General features: G+C 41.1%; 1 protein-coding gene across 1 annotated transcript in view; it reads right to left on the bottom strand.

Annotated features, from left to right (window-relative positions):
* Positions 1–19,189, bottom strand: part of FMN1 (formin 1) — a 457,430-nt gene that overhangs the window by 19,241 nt on the left and 419,000 nt on the right. The window contains 1 exon segment of the mRNA XM_027553461.1: positions 18,441–18,590. Coding sequence (XP_027409262.1) covers positions 18,441–18,590 — 150 coding nt within the window.

The raw sequence follows: 19,189 nt of genomic DNA, 5'->3' as shown, positions 1-19,189 counted from the left end.
GTCTCAAGAATGGTTATGGGGAAAATATTCAAGTCCATTCTGGCGCATGAAAATATAAAGTCACTTTCTCTCACCATAACATCACCAATACTCAATGCTCAATGACACCACCCTTATGGCAAAAAACAAAGAGAAACTAAAGAGCCTCTTGATGAAAGTGAAAGAGGAGAGTGAAAAAACGGGCTTAAAACTCAACATTCAAAAAACGAAGATCATGGCATTGGGTCCCATCACTCCATGGCAAACAGATGGGGAAACAATGGAATAGTGTCAGACTTTATTTTCTTGGGCTCCAAAATCACTGCAGATGGTGACTGCAGCCATGAAGTTAAAAGACGCTTGCTCCTTGGAAGGAAAGCTATAACCACCTAGACAGGATATTAAAGAGCAGGGACATTACTGTGCTGACAAAGGACTGTATAGTCAAAGCTATGTTGTTTTTTTTTCCAGTAGTCAGGTATGGATGTGAGAGTTGGACCATAAAGAAGACTGAGCACCGAAGAACTGATGCTTTTGAACTGTGGTGCTGGAGAAGACTCTTAAAGAGTCCCTGGGACTGCAAGGAGATCAAACCAGTCCATTCTAAAGGAAATCAGTCCTGAATATTCATTGCAAGGACTGATGCTGAAGCTATACAATACTTCTGCCACTTGATGCAAAGAACGGACTCACTGGAAAAACCTCTGATGCTGGGAAAGATAGAAGACAGGAGAAGGGGACAACAGAGGACGAGATGGTTGGATGGCATCACTGACTCAATGGGCATGAGTTTGAGCCAGCTCTGAGAGTTGGTGATGGACAGGGAGTCCTGTGTGCTGCAGTCCATGGATTCGCAGAGTTGGACATGCCCGAGTGTCTAAACAACAACAACAACCGTGCTCAAAGCCAATCCTGCAAAATACAGACCAACAAGCTCTCATGAGATTCTCTAAATATCCTTTCCATTAGAGGGCAACGTTAATGGTGGAGGGCAAGGCTATTTGTCAATAGTTTTTGTATCATATGATATGAAACTTAATTCTGACCAGCTAGCTATGTTACATATATTGTCATAACAGAGCATGTAGGCAGGTCTTGAAAACTGCCTTGACCTGACAAGAGATCGATTTTTTTGGATAATTGGTCGGTCAGTCAGTTGGTCAGTTTGCCTGTCTGTCTCTCAAAAATGTCCTTTAAAAACTCTGTTCAAAGTGTCCTATACCTGCTGAAGAAGTGACAGCAGCTGCTGTCATTGACCACACTAAGTTCACTTCAACATCAGTGTTCTGGTCATCATGTGGGAAGAAACTGAAGAGAAGAGGCCGGCAGTGTGATTGGCCAAGGGGGATTTAAACCAATGTAAATCCAGTTTCCATCAACTCCAGGAGGTTTAAACAAATGTGAGCTAGCGTGGGTAATACAGAGACTTCACACAGAATCCAAAGTTCTGGCCTCCCTTAGAAACCTAGAAGGTACAGTAACACTGAGCGGCACTTGACCGTGACCACACCTCAGTCTGCAACACTTGCCATCACTGTCCGTCCCGTGCTCAGCCCTGAGGCTGTGAGGTGCTGCCAGCTACCAGCTTGTTTGCACTTACCTGGCACACTTCAGTCATTTTTGCTGCCTGCCTGGATTCTCTAAGCTTCCAAGTTTTGGTCAGAAACTTGCTGGAAGGCTACTGTGATCGTTTGAGAGCACAGGGGCGAGGGCCTAGATTACTAAAATAGTCTTTGAAATTATCTAGTTCCCTCCGATAGATCCTACTGATGAAAATGATATCAATGAATAACACATCACTCTAAGAATGTCATCACCCTTCTCAAAAAAAGTCTCAGTGATGCCCAATCAACCACAGCCAGGGTAGCAAAGGTTTCCTGTAAAGAGCCAGAGAGTCAATAGTTTAGACTTTGTGAGCCATAGGATCTCTGGGACTACTCTGTTGTAGCATGAAAGGAGCCCTACAATGATGCGACTGAATGGCAGTGCAATGCTGCATTCTAAGAAACGGATTTACAAAAGCTGGCTGTGAGGTGAATTTGGCCCTCAGGCAGTAGCTTGCTGCTGTCGTTTAGTCACTAAGTCGTGTCCAACTCTTCTGTCACCCCAAGGACTGATGATGTCTGTCAGGCTCCTCTGTCCCTGGAATTCTCACATCAAGAACACTGGAGTGGGCTGCCATTTCCTTCTCCAGGGATCAAACCTGCATCTCCTGCTCGGGCAGGTGGATTCTTTATTACTGAGCCACCAGGGAAGCCAGAACTACAGTAGAGGATCCAGAAAATTCCTTACTCTGGCACTCAATGCTCCCCCTGTTTTAAATGTAGTTTACTGGTCTATCTTACCTTTTCAGACCCAGATCTAGTTTAATACTATCTTTGGGCAAATCACTTAACCCTTTAGAGCCTCAATTTCCTCATCTGTTAAAAGTGGAAATAGGGACTTCCTTGGAGGGCCAGTGGTCAAGACTCGGGGCTTCCACTGCAGGGGGTGCAGTTGTGATCCCTCGTTGGGAAACTAAGATCTAGCAAGCCAAAAAAAAAAAATTTTTTAAAATGGAAGTAGTATCACACCTAAAGAGCACAACTGCTATGAAAACTGAAGAAACATATTACCTATGATTCCTTATCAAGCATCCTTTCCTTCCCTTTCCTTCACTCCATGTGTTCCTGTCCTGGTCAAACTTCTCACTCTTCTTTGTACCAAGGCTCTTCTCTTCCCTGCATCTTGCTCTGACTGTTCCCTCAATGACTTTTTTACTCACTTCCATGTGTTCAAATTCTTCCCATTCTTCTAGTCCCAGCTTAAGTGCCAGCGTCATGAAAGCTTCCTTCATCTCTCTTAGTCAGAAGTAATTGCTCTTTTCTCAAGCAAAGGGGCACTTTGCCCCTCTCTTAAGGCACTTAGGAACTTTTCCTCTTAGGACTGGAGAGGTGTCTTATTTCCCTTAAACTACTGGAACCGCTTGAGGACAGTCATTACGCCTCTGCATATCTGAGTGTCCTCCCTGATCCCACATTCAGCAGTGCCAGGCACCAGTCAGTTGTTAGCAAACATCTAAGTGACAAATGACTTGCACTGACAGTTTTCACCCCCTTCCTTAAACAAGCCTGTTTAGTAAATACCCAGAAGTTGTAGAAAAATTATTTTCTGCATTTAGCTTTGGGGGAAAAAATAACACATAAAAGCATTTAAAAATCTAGCTCCAGTAAATGTAGCTGGTTGAGTCCTACATACGGAAAAGGAAAGGATGCTCAAGGCCACCCAAATGTGCTAAATATTTATACGTATCAGATTATGTACACATTCCAGGATTCCTGAAAGTATCCACACTGCTTTGTCCCCAAGGAGATTGAGGCTCCGTGAGGTTATACAACTTTTCCCAAGTCTGGAATCTGCCTCTCTCACTTACGAGGTAAGAACTTTTTTGCATTCAGTCAAAGAACTGGTTAGACAATTTCTAACCTCCCTGGCTCCACTGCTCATGGACTTATTTTTGGTCCTGGCCTAAATCTTGGTTCTATTTTTGTTTCTTGTCTAAATATTTACTCTATCACACACAGTTGCTCATGATTACTCATAGGAGAATACCTAGACTTGATTTCAAAGATTACATCTCACACCCTCAAAAAAAAAATCTGAAATATAGGGAGAAAAACAACCAACAAGTTAGAGAAAGAAAAGAACTACTTTGAATTTACAAATGCCTTAGTAAAATTGATTTTTGAAACCTTTTCTTCCTTTTTGTTATAATGTATCTCTAGAGACTTATCGAGGGCCCCAGTAAATTTCAGTTGCTGTCAAAGTTTACTGGGGAAAGATGTGAATATGAGACAGGGCGGTGACATGTGTCCTCTGACAGTCCTGCTCAGTCTTAATTCCATAGAAATAATTCACAACCTTGGATAGTTGGGGAAGGAATTCTGCTTCTACTCCTTGGTTGAGGAGGAAATTCTGCTTCCATGTAGAAAGCGCCAAGAAAATATTATTCCCATCCTAAATGAAAAGATCTGAATAAGGGACAGTTTCATACTTTTTCTTTAACCCATCAGACAGCTGGGATCATAAGGCAGTTGAGGGAACTGCATTCCAAAGAGTGATATGTCTTTCCATTCAAAGGCTCAGATTCTCCATACTACAGCCTCCTTTTCTGGGAGATCTTAAAACTGGGCATACTTTGGAGTTTCTACAGGCTAGATGTGTAGAAACATCTTCATTCAGCTTCATTCCTGCAGCTGAATGAAACCAACTCAGAACCCAGACTTCTGTGAGACTGAAGAAGATGTCTTTATTCTTTTGACATCTAATTTTTCATTGGTTCACAATGTACAAGGCAGAATATACTGAAATCATCCTGAACTTTATAATAACAGATGTGCCTTCATTTTTAACCATAGGGATTGGGCATACTAGCCAACCAAGAAGTAAATGAGATACAGGAGATGGGGTAGAGTTTCAGGCTGTTTCGTACTCCATGTCACTAATGGAATAACCAATGACTTAGAGGAGCATTTTCAAACTGTCTTCCAAAATACCTTAAAACTCAGCAAAGGTGCCTCAGGAAAAGAAGGAAGAGTTAAGGATTCTCTTAACCCCAGCATCTGCAAGACTGCTTCAACCAGAAAAGTTAAATTTTATTTGTTTAATATATTGAGGTTCCATGAAAGTTTTCATTTGTATAAAAAAAAAGCTCTTAAAAAAATAAAAAGTTGGAAAACCCTATGTATGGAACTCAGTGGAACCCACTGAATCTCCTGGGAGAAGGAGAAAAAAATGACCTTCTTGTCCAGGAGAATGAGAGCCAAGAGAAGTCTTCTTAAAGAACTGTCCAGGGATCTCTGGGAGATAAAGAGCTGATTAAGAAGACAAAGCCTCTCAGAAGAATGATTCTTCTGACAGCCATAGTCACCAGATTCCAGCTTTGGGGCTTTAATAAAATATCAAAGCTTTAAAAATCACAACACAGCCAGTTCTGCATTCTCCCCTGCTTGATACTTTCCAGAAATGTCCTAAGCCTGGAAGATCAACAGCCTCTGACAAAGACTCACAGACAGGCATTGTGGGGACAGATTCAGAGGAGCTGAAATGTGGGAAAATTAAGTGCCCATGGGAGCATCCACTTACTTCCCTGTTAATAAAGACATTACATTTCATTATGATTCATTTTCTTTGTGTTTTTGTGCTGGAAATTTTAACTGATCTTCCTGATTTCGGCCCTATTCTACTTTTCAATTTCTGTTCACTTCCTTTGCTCTTAATACCTTAGACTGGAGATGAAATGAATCCAATAGATTATACCCTAAGATTCCTTCCAATTTAATTGACTGCAATTAACATTTTCTTTGGGTCATCTGTACTTTTTCTGTTTCCTTTCTTTCCCATTACAAATAACTGTCTGAATTGTAATAAGACTGTCAGCCTATTAACCTCTGAATAACTCTTATGTATAAGCCTAGGTTATATTTTTAATTTAAAAAGTCACATAGGCAACTCACTGGTGTCTGGACACAACTGATCTCAAATCATAGCTTAGGTTGAAATCTACACCATAAAGAGTGGGGTTAATTTCAGTACTTAAAAATGAGTAAATGTTCTGGAAAAGGCAAAACCATGGAGACAATAAAAAGATGAGTGGCTGTGGGGCAAGAAGGAGATCTGAATAGACAAAGCACAGAGGAGATTTAGCGCAGTGAAAAATACTCTGTATGATGTCAGATGTTATAATAGATTATATTACTACACAATTTGTCAAAACTCAGAAAATGGACACTACCAGTGAACCCTAAGGTAAAAACTATGGACTCTGGGTAGTTATGGTGTGTCAATATATTCCTCTTTGGTTAAAAAAAAAAAAATTGTCTTTATGATGAGTGACGTTGATAATGGAGGAGGCTATGCATGTGTGGGGACAGGAGGATATACGGGAAATCTCTGTAGGAAATTCACCTATCTCTCAGTTTTGTTGTAAACCTAGACTGCTCCAAAAGAATGAAAAAAAAAAAAAAAACAGGTAGATGGCTCCCACAAATTACCATTTTGTTTTAAAGACTTATTGGTGTGATTTGTTAGAAATTCTCTAAATGATGATGAATTCATTTCAGCAAGTAGAAAACAGATAATCTGGTTATATTAGCAGGGCATACTTGTTAATAGCTCATTCAACTCTTGTAATGTTCACTATGGGACTGAGGAAGTGATGCAGGATTACAGGGGTACAGTTTTACTTATAGTGCTGCTAGCTTCAAAGAGGAAGCTCTGTTATCCATCCAGGATGGTGTGACCTAGAAACATTAATCACTGCATGACCCACACCATCTACGCATCCTCACTGATGATTTTCAAAGTCAATGGCTTTGGGAACATGGGTGGATGAAGGCAAAGAAAAGAGCAGCATTACAGGAGCACAGTTCATGAAATTGAAATGCATGTTGGTAAAAGCGTGAAATCTGACCAGCTGTAATGTAAACCTGTTTAAAGAAGACTTAATATCACTCATCACTAAAGAGGTCAAAATAGTCTAGAAAGGGAACACAGCAGGCTCTGAGTGCCAGTATGTGTAGTAATGAGCATCTGAGTCAGTGTGCTGCCGTGAATAACACCCAGAAAGACAGGATAATAAAAGCTAAAGATCCAAACAACTGTGTCACTAGGCTCATGCTAAACTTCAAAAACATGTGAACCAGAATCTACCAAGTATGAGAGCTCTTCATTCTGGTGGCTATTCTGAAATACACAGAAGAACATGATCAGCAAAGGAACGTGAGAAAAACATTCCCTTGTCTGTGGCCTCGTAAATTCCAGCCTGGACCTCTTTGAAGGGTGGATAAGGTTTTTGTGGGATGGAAAAGGTATTGGCACCTACTGAAGATCATACTTCTAAATAAATGTCTTGCCAGTCTGGCTCCCCAAGGTGGGCTGGCCTTTTACCAGTCATTATTAGGGACACCTTCTTCTATAAGTAAAGTGTTATTATAATAAAGCGCTATTTTTATGGTTTCCTTTTAGGAGAAAAAAAACAAGAGACACTGTATAAGAAGCTGCAGAGATGAAATACCAACAGATTATTCACTCCCCTGCCATGATCTCCTTGCAGCCTTGAACTAAGTAGCGTCAGGTCAAGGAGCAAAGAATACTATTTAAAGACACTTTGGGGAAGCCTGGGAGTGGCTTGATTGCTTAAGAAAGTTCAGTTGCACATAGTTTCTGGTACTTTAGATGGAGAAGGTTGAGGGCAACATCCTGGTATTTTCCTCATTAGGCTTTCCTGCAGCACAGATGGTGTTAACATCATAGGGGTTGTTTTTAACGTGCTTTTAGGTGTTGCTATGTCAGGTTACCCTTCTAACCACTGCCTAGTACATGAGAAGGAAAGTATGGGCACTCTGTGGGATTTCTCTACATCTTTTGACACTCCTCAAGTGTCCATAGGTACTGTCCTCAGTTCACTGAGTCAGGATATTTCTCCACACGGCGGACTGGGGCGGGGAGGAGAAGGCAAAGGTCCAGCTTGGGTTCTAAATCAGGGGCTGTAGGAACTGCCCTTATTTCTACCTGCCTTGAGAACACTCCATGAAGTGTGTTTCTGAATTCTTGATAAAACTACTACACAGAGATAATAGTTATGAAAGCCAATGAAATAGTCACTCTTTATTGTCAGTAAACAACCAAAAATACAATATATATATATATAACTGAAGCATACTCCACCTGAAACTAACATGATATTGTAAATCAACTATACTTCAATTAAAAAAAAAAACCTACAACACAAAGATTAAACTCATCATCTCCTCAATGTAAACAGACATTTCTCCCTCACTGTAGCAGCTGATGGAAACATCATAAACTCGTCTATGTGGAATGTTTCCAAAGGGTAAGAAAATAAAACTCCAAGAAGACAGCCAGAGACAATATGAAATAATGAAAGTAAGTGAAAGTGAAGTCGCTCAGTCGTGTCTGACTCTTTGCGACCCCATGGACTGTAGCCTGCCAGGCTCCTCTGTCCATGGGATTTTTCCAGGCAAGAATACTGGAGTGGGCTGCCATTTCCTTCTCCAGGGGATCTTCCCAACCCAGGGATCGAACCTGGGTCTCCCACATTGTAGGCAGAAGCTTTTAGCGTCTGAGCCACCAGGGAACTAGGAACTCATATGAAATAATGGGTAGCCTCAAAATCATTTATCTCAGGCAGGCTAACAGGGCTACAGACTTGGGATAGGCACACACTCTTCTATGCTTATTCCCTCTTCAGAGTCTGACCCTTGACCTTGACTAACCCTTCCATCCCCATGGCACCCAGGCCAGTCTCACTAGCAGCCATGGTAAGACAGACCAGCCGGAAAGTAAGGCAGGTCTTAGACTTAAAAGACAGCTCCTTACACATCAGAATCACCTCTCAGTGATTCCATGATAAATTAGCCCATCACTTCCACTTCCTACATTTGACAACTTTCTCTACCTCATTCCTAAGATATTTTTCTATTTACAATGAAGGAAGTTCTCCTAGACACCGCATTTCACCAGCTACACAATCAGTCACTTGATAGCTTTTGTGGGTTATCACTAGTAGTACCCAAACACACTTTGACTTCAAATGATTAATTGCAGAACAAAGGCCGCTTCCGTTTGCAGAGTGTCTCCCCCAAGACACAAGGGAGTGGAAATAGGGGGGTCCTGGACTTGCAATGGAATGCAATGATCAGTTAAAGCCAATCACTCTGCACTTGGTAGACGAAACACCCTGAGCCGCCTGGGCGATTTAGGTGCAGAGTGAAAGGTAACAGCATTGTGTTTCCTTGTTCAGGGAGAGGCGTCTGGGAGACAGCTTGGAAACTCAAGCCGGCCCTGGGACATAAATCTGCAAGTTTAATTGCAATGCACTGCTAGTCCTTGGAAGACATTTCCAATCCTGATAATGAAGACATGCACGTGCTTGTAGATGTCCCCTCCTCCTTTGGTTTTGAAACCTTTACCACCAACCGAGTCTCACCAAAAACTGGAACTGATCAGAGCCTGTTTGCAGGGTGACTAAAACAAAAAGGGGAGGAAGCAGGGGAGATTGGGTGGAGCAGGCAGTCTTTCTGGCGCCCCTCAAATTATACTACCCAGGCAGCCCCCCATTCCATCCATTCTCTGCCCAAGGCAGGAGCTGTCAGGAGTCCCACAGATAAGCAATTTAGAAATATTCTAGCTGAATGAAGGAGACTTACTTTGGGTTTCCATTGCTGTCTGCCAAGCTAGGGAAATAGAGTGTGGACAGATGCTCTCAAAGGTTCTTATGTGAGCTCTAAAGAGGTTTGAGGCTTGGCACAGCCATGAATCCTAAAGATCTTCACTTCCTTTTTTTTTCCTAGTTTTTTTTTTTTTTTTTAAGACAAATTGAAAGTAATACAGTCAAGAACAGAGAAGGTGATTGTTTTACCCTGATAACTAGTCTTTCTTGTTTTGAACATGTCTATCCTCTTTAACCAAGCTATAAAGATTTTAGATACTTGAGCAAAAACAACCCATAAGGGATATGTTTGGGGAATTCTACCACCTAAGTCTAAATAAATAAGATCTCTCATCTATCAGCAGTCGACAGCAAATTTTGTAATCAATTTCAACATGCCAAATGAAAACAGAGTGATTGTTTATTTGTTCAACAAATATTAACTGAGCACTCACTATATATGAGGGAATAGAAGATGCCAGAGAGAGAACAAATATGTATGGAGGCATTGCTCTTGTCTTCAGTGTGTGCTAGTCACCCAGTCGTGTCCAACTCTGAGACCCCAAGGACTGTAGCCTGCCAGGCTCTTCTGTCCACGCAATTCTCCAGGCAAGAATACTGGAGTGGATTGCCATTCCCTTCTCCATTGTCTTCTAGGGCTTATGATTTATTTGAGGGGAAAATGTCTATAACAAAATGAATGGAAAAGAAATCACTAATACCCAAATTAAAGAGACAGTAACCATCTCTTTCCTCCCTCCCAAATTTTGGAGGAAAGATAGCTCACAGAGATCAGAGAAAGCTTCATGAAGGAGGCATTACGTGATCACCAGGTTAAATTCTTTCAGAATAGGAAGCTTCAGAGCACTTAAGAAGGAATAGATATTTTAAAAGTATGTGCTTAAGTCAAGCTGATTAAGTGGTGCACGTTTATGTTAGGGGATTGGTTGAACATGGTGAGACTCCCTGGGAATATGAACTTCTTCCTCCCATCTCCAAAGCTGATCTGATACATTTCATCAGGGGATGAAGCCAAGGCATGTACTGAAGCAACCAAACACAAACTGTGTTCTTGCTCGTCCTCTCTATGAGGAGCTTTCTAAAATGGCAAGTCCCTAGGTTCTACCCTCCTGGGATTCTGATTTGGTAGATCTGACAAAGCTCTCCAGGTGATTTAGAAGACCTGCCAAATTTGGAAGTGACTGATATCCAGCATTCCCATACAGGCTTCTGAATCTCTTCTACAACTTTTACAGAGGGTGGCCCTTTTGATGGCTAACCATCTTCCCAAAGTGCCCCCTAGCCCCCTCATTTTTCCTAGGAATTCACTTCCTCCTCCACACTCACTCTGCCCAGGATTCTTAATGCTCACTCAGCACCATTTTGTACTATGTTGGAAAGTCCTTTCTCTATCAATAAACAATTATCAGGCTCTGCACTGGAGACATACCATAGAAGATATGACAAGGAATGGGCTTATATCCTAAAGGTGGAAAAAGACATGTAAAGTGCCACAATAACAAGTTGGAATGAATTAAGTGCTAAAGATAGTAAGAAAAATATGCTATCTGAGAGCAGAGGAAGATGTAATTCCTTTATTTAGGGGAGAGATTTTGGAGGTAGCCCTTAAAGGATGACTGCTTTGATCAGCAAGAAATAACTGGGAACAATGCAATTTAAAGAAAGTACACAATGAGAAAACAGGCAAGGATGTGCAGACGTGAGGAATAGAGTCAAGGTCCGGAGTGAGGCAGATGAGGATATGGGAAATGAGGCTGGAAAACAGGCTAAGGAAAGCTAAATATGCTCATGCTCTAAGTTGGGAGAAATATGGAATTATTGAAAGAGCTCAAGCTTTAGTTGTCACATAAGACCTAGGTTCTTATCCCCATCCTGTACCTTAGGAGTGAAACTGTGATGCTGGCAATTCATTTACTCTCTCCTCTGCTTAGCTGTACAACAGTAATACACCTTTTCAGGGCTGTTGTAAGGCTCTCAGAGTTAATACATATAAGAACCAATCATGGCTTATTTTCTTCCTTTTATTTCAGAACAGAAAACGCTTAAACAGGAGTATGTTTAAGGAAACAGATGAGAAGTCAACATTGTTTATCAGCTATACCCCAATACAAAAAGTTAAAAATATATATGTTACAGCCAAGTATAAATAAAAAGAAATATATATGGTTTAACTTCTGTTTTAAAAAGATAACTGGATACAATATTAAGCGCCAATGAAGAGGAAACAGAAAAACTACAGGCAGAGAGAAGAGTCAGAGGATGTAGCAGTAATCCAGGGAGACATAAGGTCCTGAACTAGGGCAAAGTCACTGAGAAAACAGGGTGGAAAAGAAGCCACTGAGGAGGCAAATCTGAGAAGTTTGCAATGGGTGCAAAGTGAATCTTGTAGCATTAATATGATTCCAGTTTCCAGCCTGCCACTGAACTAGGAGGAGGAGGAGAGGGAAATGAATTTGTTCCCTAACCAAAGAAAGTTAGGGAGCCTCAGAGGAGTAGGCATACTGAGGTGCAGATGAAGGCTGGGCAGCCTGTGGGAATGCTCAGTGTGAAGTAGGAGATTTGAGTCCAATTAAGAGGTTGGTTCTGGGTAGGAGGACTGGGCAAAGAGGTGATCAATGAAGTTGTGAGAATTATTGGGATTAACTAGGGACAGAGTACAAAGAAGAAAAGAGGAACTGAGATCCGAACCCAGGGGAAGATCCACAGAAGAAAAAGAGGAGCTGATGAAGGAGATGGAAGAAACGAGCATCAGTGTCAAAAGCTAGTAGTGGCAAGAAGTCAGCTGCTTGGTTCCGCAAATGGGAAAGGTGGCCAAGTCTGCCAATGGTCTCAACATTCATTTCTCCTGCTCTCCTTAGTAACAGAAATCAGGGCTTCCCCAGTGGTTCAGACAGTAAAGAATGTGCCTGCAATGTGGGAGACCAGGGTTCGATCCCTGGGTTGGGAAGATTCCCTGGAGAAGGAAATGGCTACCCACTCCAGTATTCTTGTGTGGAGAATTCCATGGACAGAGAAGCCTGGTGGGCTACAGTCCATGGGGTCACAAAGAGTCAGCCATGACTGCGTGACTAACACTCATCAGTCTTTAACTGGGCCCTGGCTCCTAGAAAAACCTGCATTACCTGGTCTCCCTTGCATAGAGCTGTGAGACTAAGTTCTGCCTAGTGAAATCTGCATACCTTTCGGGCCACACCCTTTAAAGCAAAGGGTGTGCCAGCCCCTTTCCACTGACAGGAACTCAGAGCTGGTGGACATCATGTGAGCCATCTTTGGCCTTGTGAATAAGGACCACGCCTAATGATGGTGGTCACAAAAGTAAAGGAATCTGGATCCAGATTTCTAAACAATTTACACTCAGACTGTTATGCAAAAGTAAAATTTACTTTGGTCTTTGTTATGGCAGCAGAGGCTTCATCCTTACACAGAAAAGAGTGAGTGTTATGGAAAAGAAAGTGAGGAAATGAATATAAACTCTTCTTTTAAGAAGCTGGAAGGAACAGGAAATAGTTAATTTCCAGAGGAAAGAGGATCAAAAGAGGTGTTTTAGTTTTTGAGAATCAATGATCCCATAATTTTTACCATTTAAAAATCTACTATCTCCTCTCCTTATTCATGACATATTTTTAACTTTGCATAGTGGTTTTAATGTTTTAGCTTGGGAAATAAGCAGGTTTAATTCTTTGTGACTAGGATAATCACACATTCTGTTTGTAAGTGAACTCGTTGGGACATAAGCTGCTGCCGCTGCTGCTAAGACACTACGGTTGTGTCTGACTCTGAGACCCTATGGACTGTAGCCCACATTTACCGTTTCTGTATTTGTAAAGAACCGTTCACACATGTGACTTAGGAAAATTCAAAGTTATGCCAATAAACTAGGAGGTGATTATGTGTATTATTAAAGGGGTCCTTTAAAATATGAAGTTTCTTAGCAGTTGTGTATATGTGTTCAGTCACTTAGTAGTGTCTGACTCTACGACCCCATGACCCCCTGTAGCCTGCCAGGCTCCTCTGTCCATGGAATTTTCTAGGTAAGAATATTGGAGTGGGTTGCCATTTCCTTCTCCAGGGGATCTTCCCAACCCAGGGATTGAACCCGGGTCTCCTGCATTGCAGGCAGATTCTTTACCACTGCGTCACCTGGGAAGCCCCTTTATAGCAGTTAAGTGTATATAAATCATTTAACCACATAACAGAGGGCTGGGGAAAAGCAAGTTAACTTGTTAGACATTACTGTAATGATCATGATTCAATAAATAAAAATTTTAGCTTATGGAACTTTTTCCAGGAATAACTTTATCATATAAAGAGAGGAATTCTTGTGATGTCTACACTACAATCAACAGCTTCTTTGTGGGTTGAGTGATGGCCACTCCAAGTCCCCAGCTCCTGGTCCTAAAGTGACCTGAGCAGTGGGGCCCTGAGAACAGCTCTGGGATAACCCCACAACAGCTCTGAACCATCTGCTGTCAAGGGTATGTTGCATAATTAACCATAATTGCTGCAACTAGTACACTTAAAACAAAAACTCTGTTGTTATTTAGCTGAACTTAAAACACCCCAACTAACAGTCCATTCCCCCCTAGTGTAAATTATAGTTATGTATATAACAAAATGTCTTATTTGCATTTCATATAAAATTTACCAAACTCCTTATTCACTCATTACTCAGCCATTATGGGTTTTTAAATGGTACTTTCAAAGTTTGCCTTGGCTCAGGGTTGAATTATTTGTCAAGACTTTATTCCTGGAGTCATGACTCCCCTGGGACTTCTTTACCTTTTGCAAATTCATAGCTCATTTTGTGGATAGCAGTGGTTTGTGGCCTCTATGTATGCATGTGTGGGCACATGTGGAGAGCAGTCTTAACATATCCTAGAGAGTGGGAAATTTCATAAGGAAGAGTTGTATATGCCAGAGTAATTAAACAGGAAAAAAGCAAAAAAGCAGAAAGTGAGTAAAGAATAGTCAATGGAGATAGCAGCAAAAATTAAGTTACCTCCTTGCCACTACTCATATGGTTCAAATAACCCATTGATTTAATAAGTGGAAGAAATATGTGTTACAAAAATTCATTGAATGTTTGCATGTCAAGAGACACAAATACAAAAGTGAATGAAAAAGTAAAATTGAACCAAAGCTGCTTCTGAGAATAAAAATCTTGATGAACTTTCATAAACCAGCTAATGCAATGTTGGATGCAGATAAGCAGAGGAAAATTTTGTGTGTGTGTACTTTTAATGAAAAAAATGTGGTCTTCAAGACCAACCTTAGTATTTTAGGGAAGGAGCAAAGGGTATGAGCCAAGGTAGCTGTTGACAGTTACTAAGGCCAAGAGGACAGTGGAAATTCTGCCTGTCTCCAAAGCTCTCCCCAACTCACCACCAGACCTTGGCTTGAAATGTATTTTGGTCTAGTCCCCTATGAGCTCAGGACCAAAGGTAAGGGACATTATCTCAGAAAGAAAATGCAGTTTCTCAGAATATTACAATAAAATAGTTTCTTGATTCATAGAGATTTCAAACCAGAAAAGATCTTAGTAAGCATTTAGTTCCTGCCTCATCCCAATATATACCTTTTACAAATGTGATATTTGGGTCCCCCAGGCAATAAGTGACTGGCCCAAGATCATAAAGCAGACTAATCGCATAAAAATGCTGGTTTTCAACTCTCTATCCAGAAGTCATTTTTTATACTATGGAATGCTGCCAGTACTCAGGAAGGGTAGCAGAGTCTGGTACATTTCACTAGAAGGTAAGTTCTAGTACTTGGGAGGCATGAGGACTGGGTGGGTCACAGACTGAGGTCTAGGGAGCGGGGCACTCTGAATTTGTGTCCAGTCTTAGAAGCTTGCCATTTTGGCCTAATAATGGCTTTCATGACAAGCAAAGTTTAATGCTGTTATAGGACTTCCCTGGTGGCTCAGACGATCAAGTGTCTGTCTACAATGAGGGAGACCTGGGTTCAATCCCTGGGTTGGGAAGATCCCCTGGAGAAGGAAATGGCAATCCACTCCAGTACTATTGCCTGGAAAATCCCATGGACAGAGAAGCCTGGTAGGCTACAGTCCATGGGGTCAAAAAGAGTCGGACACGACTGAGCGACTTCACTTTCATACCATCATATAGTAGCTTGCTCTTCCACTGACAGAGTAAATCTACAGGTAAACCATACCCCCAGTTAAGTACTGTCTCTTCTACTAAAATACCGAATTGTGTCCTGACATCAGCTTAATAATAGGGTATATCATTCATTTGTAAGGCACAAGCATATTGAATGTTTCAATCAGTCATCTGTGTGTTTAGACATTGTTCTGGGTCTCATGAAGAGTACTTGTTACCCTGCAATGGAGTTGCATCATTCAGTTTTGCATCAAACTAATGTGCATTCAAGGAGACCACGTTAAGCAGAATAAGAAGCAAATATTGTCTGTCACCTAAAATCGACTTCAAGTGGCCTAAAGTCGTTTTCAAAATTTCCATTTCATTTGGAAGTGACTTTGTCCCTTTGAAAACACTATTATTGATCCTTAGGTTTTCCCAATGATTTTGGGGATTTTAGTTGGCCTTCAAACACATCTGAAAATGAAGCAGGATGAAGTTATTGGATCCCAAATTATAGTTTATTTCCCTAATAATTACAAGCTATTAAGTTTTCATTTGGTTACGAACTTAATTTTTGAGGATGTTTTCATATTATGTTATGCTGAAAGTGAAAGTATTAGTTTCTCAGTCATATCCGACTCTTTGTGACCCCATGAACTGTAGCCTGCCAGGCTTCTCTGTCCATGGGATTCTCTGGGCAAGAATATTGGAGTGGGTTGCCATTTCCTTCTCCAGGGGATCTCCCTGACTCAGGGATTGAACCTGGGTCTCCTGCATTGTAGGCAGACTCTTTTACTGTCTAAGCCACCAGGGAAGCCCCCTGACATTTAGTGTTGTTAGGATTTATTGGATTTCTGGGAAAAGTACTACAAAAATGATAACATCAAACATCATTAAATATAATACTAGAGCAATCATATTGTTTCCCATCATTAAAGCAGGCATATTATTTCTCATTTGATTATAATAGAAGAATTTGAGTTAGTTCTCTTATTTCACCATAATGAATGTGATGTCAATAGTTTGAAAGCTAAAACCCTTAGCAGATATAGAGAACAATTGAAAAATCCCTCATTTCCTGAGAAAACCCCAGATTATTACCAAGTTTGTTTTAAACTGGATGAGCAATAATACATATAATGTGCTAAGGTTTCTTAACAAAATGATTTTTGTAAACAAGCTGATTCCACAAATATTTTATGAGCCACCATTAACTTTCAGAGATGTTTTAGGTTGGAAACCTTGGTGATCCATCTCACAAAGCACGGCTGGAATGAAGAAACCCCTGAAACTGCTAAATGAGATCTGAAAAGGGTCCCGGGAAGTCATGACCCTTTAAAGGTGTTGGTTTACAGAGTGTGAAGTGGGCAATTCACCAGCTATACCCAGGAAGCAGCACAGCAAGTGCCCATCACTAGGAGGACAGGTCATTCTGAAGGGCAGTTGGAACCACCACAGGCTCAGAGTGAGTGTGGTCTAACTTCTGTGATAGGGAAAAACTCCATTTGGAACATGGTTCAGTATTTCAATAGTAGTTTATTCAAATGAAAAGCGATTCATTACCCTCTCTGCTGGTTTTCTGGGACTATTTTCAGGGCTCCAACGAAAAGGATAAATTCACTAAGGGCTATGATTAAAATCTAAGATGTAAAAATCTCAAGCAAAGGCATGACATTCAGGGCCCGCTAAGGAATTCCCTGGCCTTCGGGTGTGGACATGGAAAGCTGACTGGCCTGCTGCTACCTCCTTAGAGACAGAAGAACTTGCCTCTGTCACTTTTCTCTGAGGCTCACAAAACACAGAATGCATTCCACAGAAGCTTATTTTAGCTTAAAGAGCTAAACAAGAGATTGCAGGATGAGAACGATGGGTTGGATGTCAAGATTTTTAGGATTTTTTTTCATGCTGTTATCAACAATCTATTTGCTTAACAATGTCACTTAACTTTTTTCTGCTTTCACTCTATAATGGATATACTCGGTTTAATTCCCATGTTCCAAAAGAGGTATGGTGGGAAGAAGACATGTTGATACATTTTTAAAGCTCTGTGACTTCCTTAGAAAGCAAACATATTAAAAAATTCCTGGAGAAAATATTTATAGATTTAGTAGAACTGAGTCAAGAAATCTCTAAATTATGAGTCCTTTGAGGTAGCTTTATAAGGTAAAGTATATTAGTGTACTGTGTGTGTGTGTCTGTATGTGTATAGATATTTTATATATACCTTTTCTCTGATTCCAAAGTAAAGAACAAAAGTACTGAAATTTGGACTTTAGGGTCTCAATGTTTAGTGAGATATAGATGCTACAATTAAACCACTTCCCTTCATTTGTTGAATTTTTGTCTCCAACTTCACTTTGAATGACACTCTCATACATCTGTTCTGCAGGAGTAGTAGCAAGACCTGTTTGAAGTTTAAATCCATGACACCCTTTGTAGAACAGTGGCAACCTGATCAAAACACTGATCAAGCAGAAATGCCTTTTTTTCCCCTGATCAACAGGGCCAAATGCAGTCTTTCTCTAAGGAGAACGAACACACACACTCTCCCTATATTCAGTGCTGAGGTTTTCCTCCTACCCCCAACTAATAAAATCAGGAGGCTGCAATGAGGCGAGCGGCACGCAGTTTGATGTCCTCAGCAGGATGCGGGGAGTCAGAAGTGGCGCTGTAAATCCAGAGCGGGGCTTCCACACCGTGTTAAGTGTGGCCCGACTCTCAGAGACTTCCCTTTGATGCAAGTTCAGTATATTAATGGGAAAAGCATTCACTTTTATTTGTCTGTACTGTCTGCGACAGCAAGGCTGCCTCATTTAGCTTGGGCCGACATGAAAATACACAGAGAAGCAATCTGTTGCAAATTAGCACAGCTCCCCTTTCATTTACTAGCTAGTAATTGGAAGGGGTTAAGAAAGTGTAACTTATCAGATCACGTGAGAGTATCTGCCTGTGTGGACAGCAAGCCCTCCCACCCCCACATTTCCTTATAAACTCTCAATAATCCTTCCCTGACGTTCACTTGATCTGAAAGGCAATACTGACACGGGTGAGATGTACATGCTTCGTTAGGGTTGAGAAGGTGGTTTCCTAGACTCCCAGCGTTAATCAGTCTATTAGAACCTTACCTTTCTTTAGATATGTTTTTACTCTCCCGTTTCCAGATAGTCTTGAAGTCACTGCAGAACTCGTACCACACCATAAACACGTAGTTGGGTGTGATCTCCTTCTCACCAGACTTTGGCTTCATCCCAAAATATCCTACTGTTGTTTCAAAACTGCAAATGTAGAGGAATAACAAACTGTGAGGTGGAGGGTGAGAAGCTGTCAATGCCAAAACCCATTAGGAGAGAAGACACTCAGAACTCCTCGCCGCCCCCGCTACCCACATGCCTTTTCTAGCTCAGAAGCCCAGGCCTAGCGGTCACGGTGGCTTATGCTAAGCCTAAGTATTGAAGCCAATTTTCTAAGAAATTCAACATGATTGGGAATACTCTTGGACACATCTTATCTGCATAAAATCAGCATGAATAGTTTCAGGGTGTACATAGGTAAAAACTTGGGGTTTGTTCTTCATCTCAAATCCATGTCATTTACCCACTCTTTGGGTTATGCTGAAGGATTACATGGAACACTGATGCCATGTTGGTTCTGTACTACTACCAGTGGACATGAGAGAGCTTGCAGGGAATTCTTAATCTGAGTGCTTCATGGATGATAAACGGCCTGTTTTATCCTTATTCTGGCATCTGCTGGCTTTGTAGTCTTGGGTCAATCATTCAACACTTGACTCTCAATTTTCTCAAGGGTAAAATAAGAGACATAGACTATATGATCTTTAAGAAGGCTACATTTTAAAGCTTATCATGATATAGGA

Source organism: Bos indicus x Bos taurus, chromosome 10 (genome assembly GCF_003369695.1).
Source record: "Bos indicus x Bos taurus breed Angus x Brahman F1 hybrid chromosome 10, Bos_hybrid_MaternalHap_v2.0, whole genome shotgun sequence".
NCBI lineage: Eukaryota > Metazoa > Chordata > Mammalia > Artiodactyla > Bovidae > Bos > Bos indicus x Bos taurus.
Note: the sequence above shows the minus strand (reverse complement) of the source record. Positions and strands in the feature narration are given on the sequence as shown.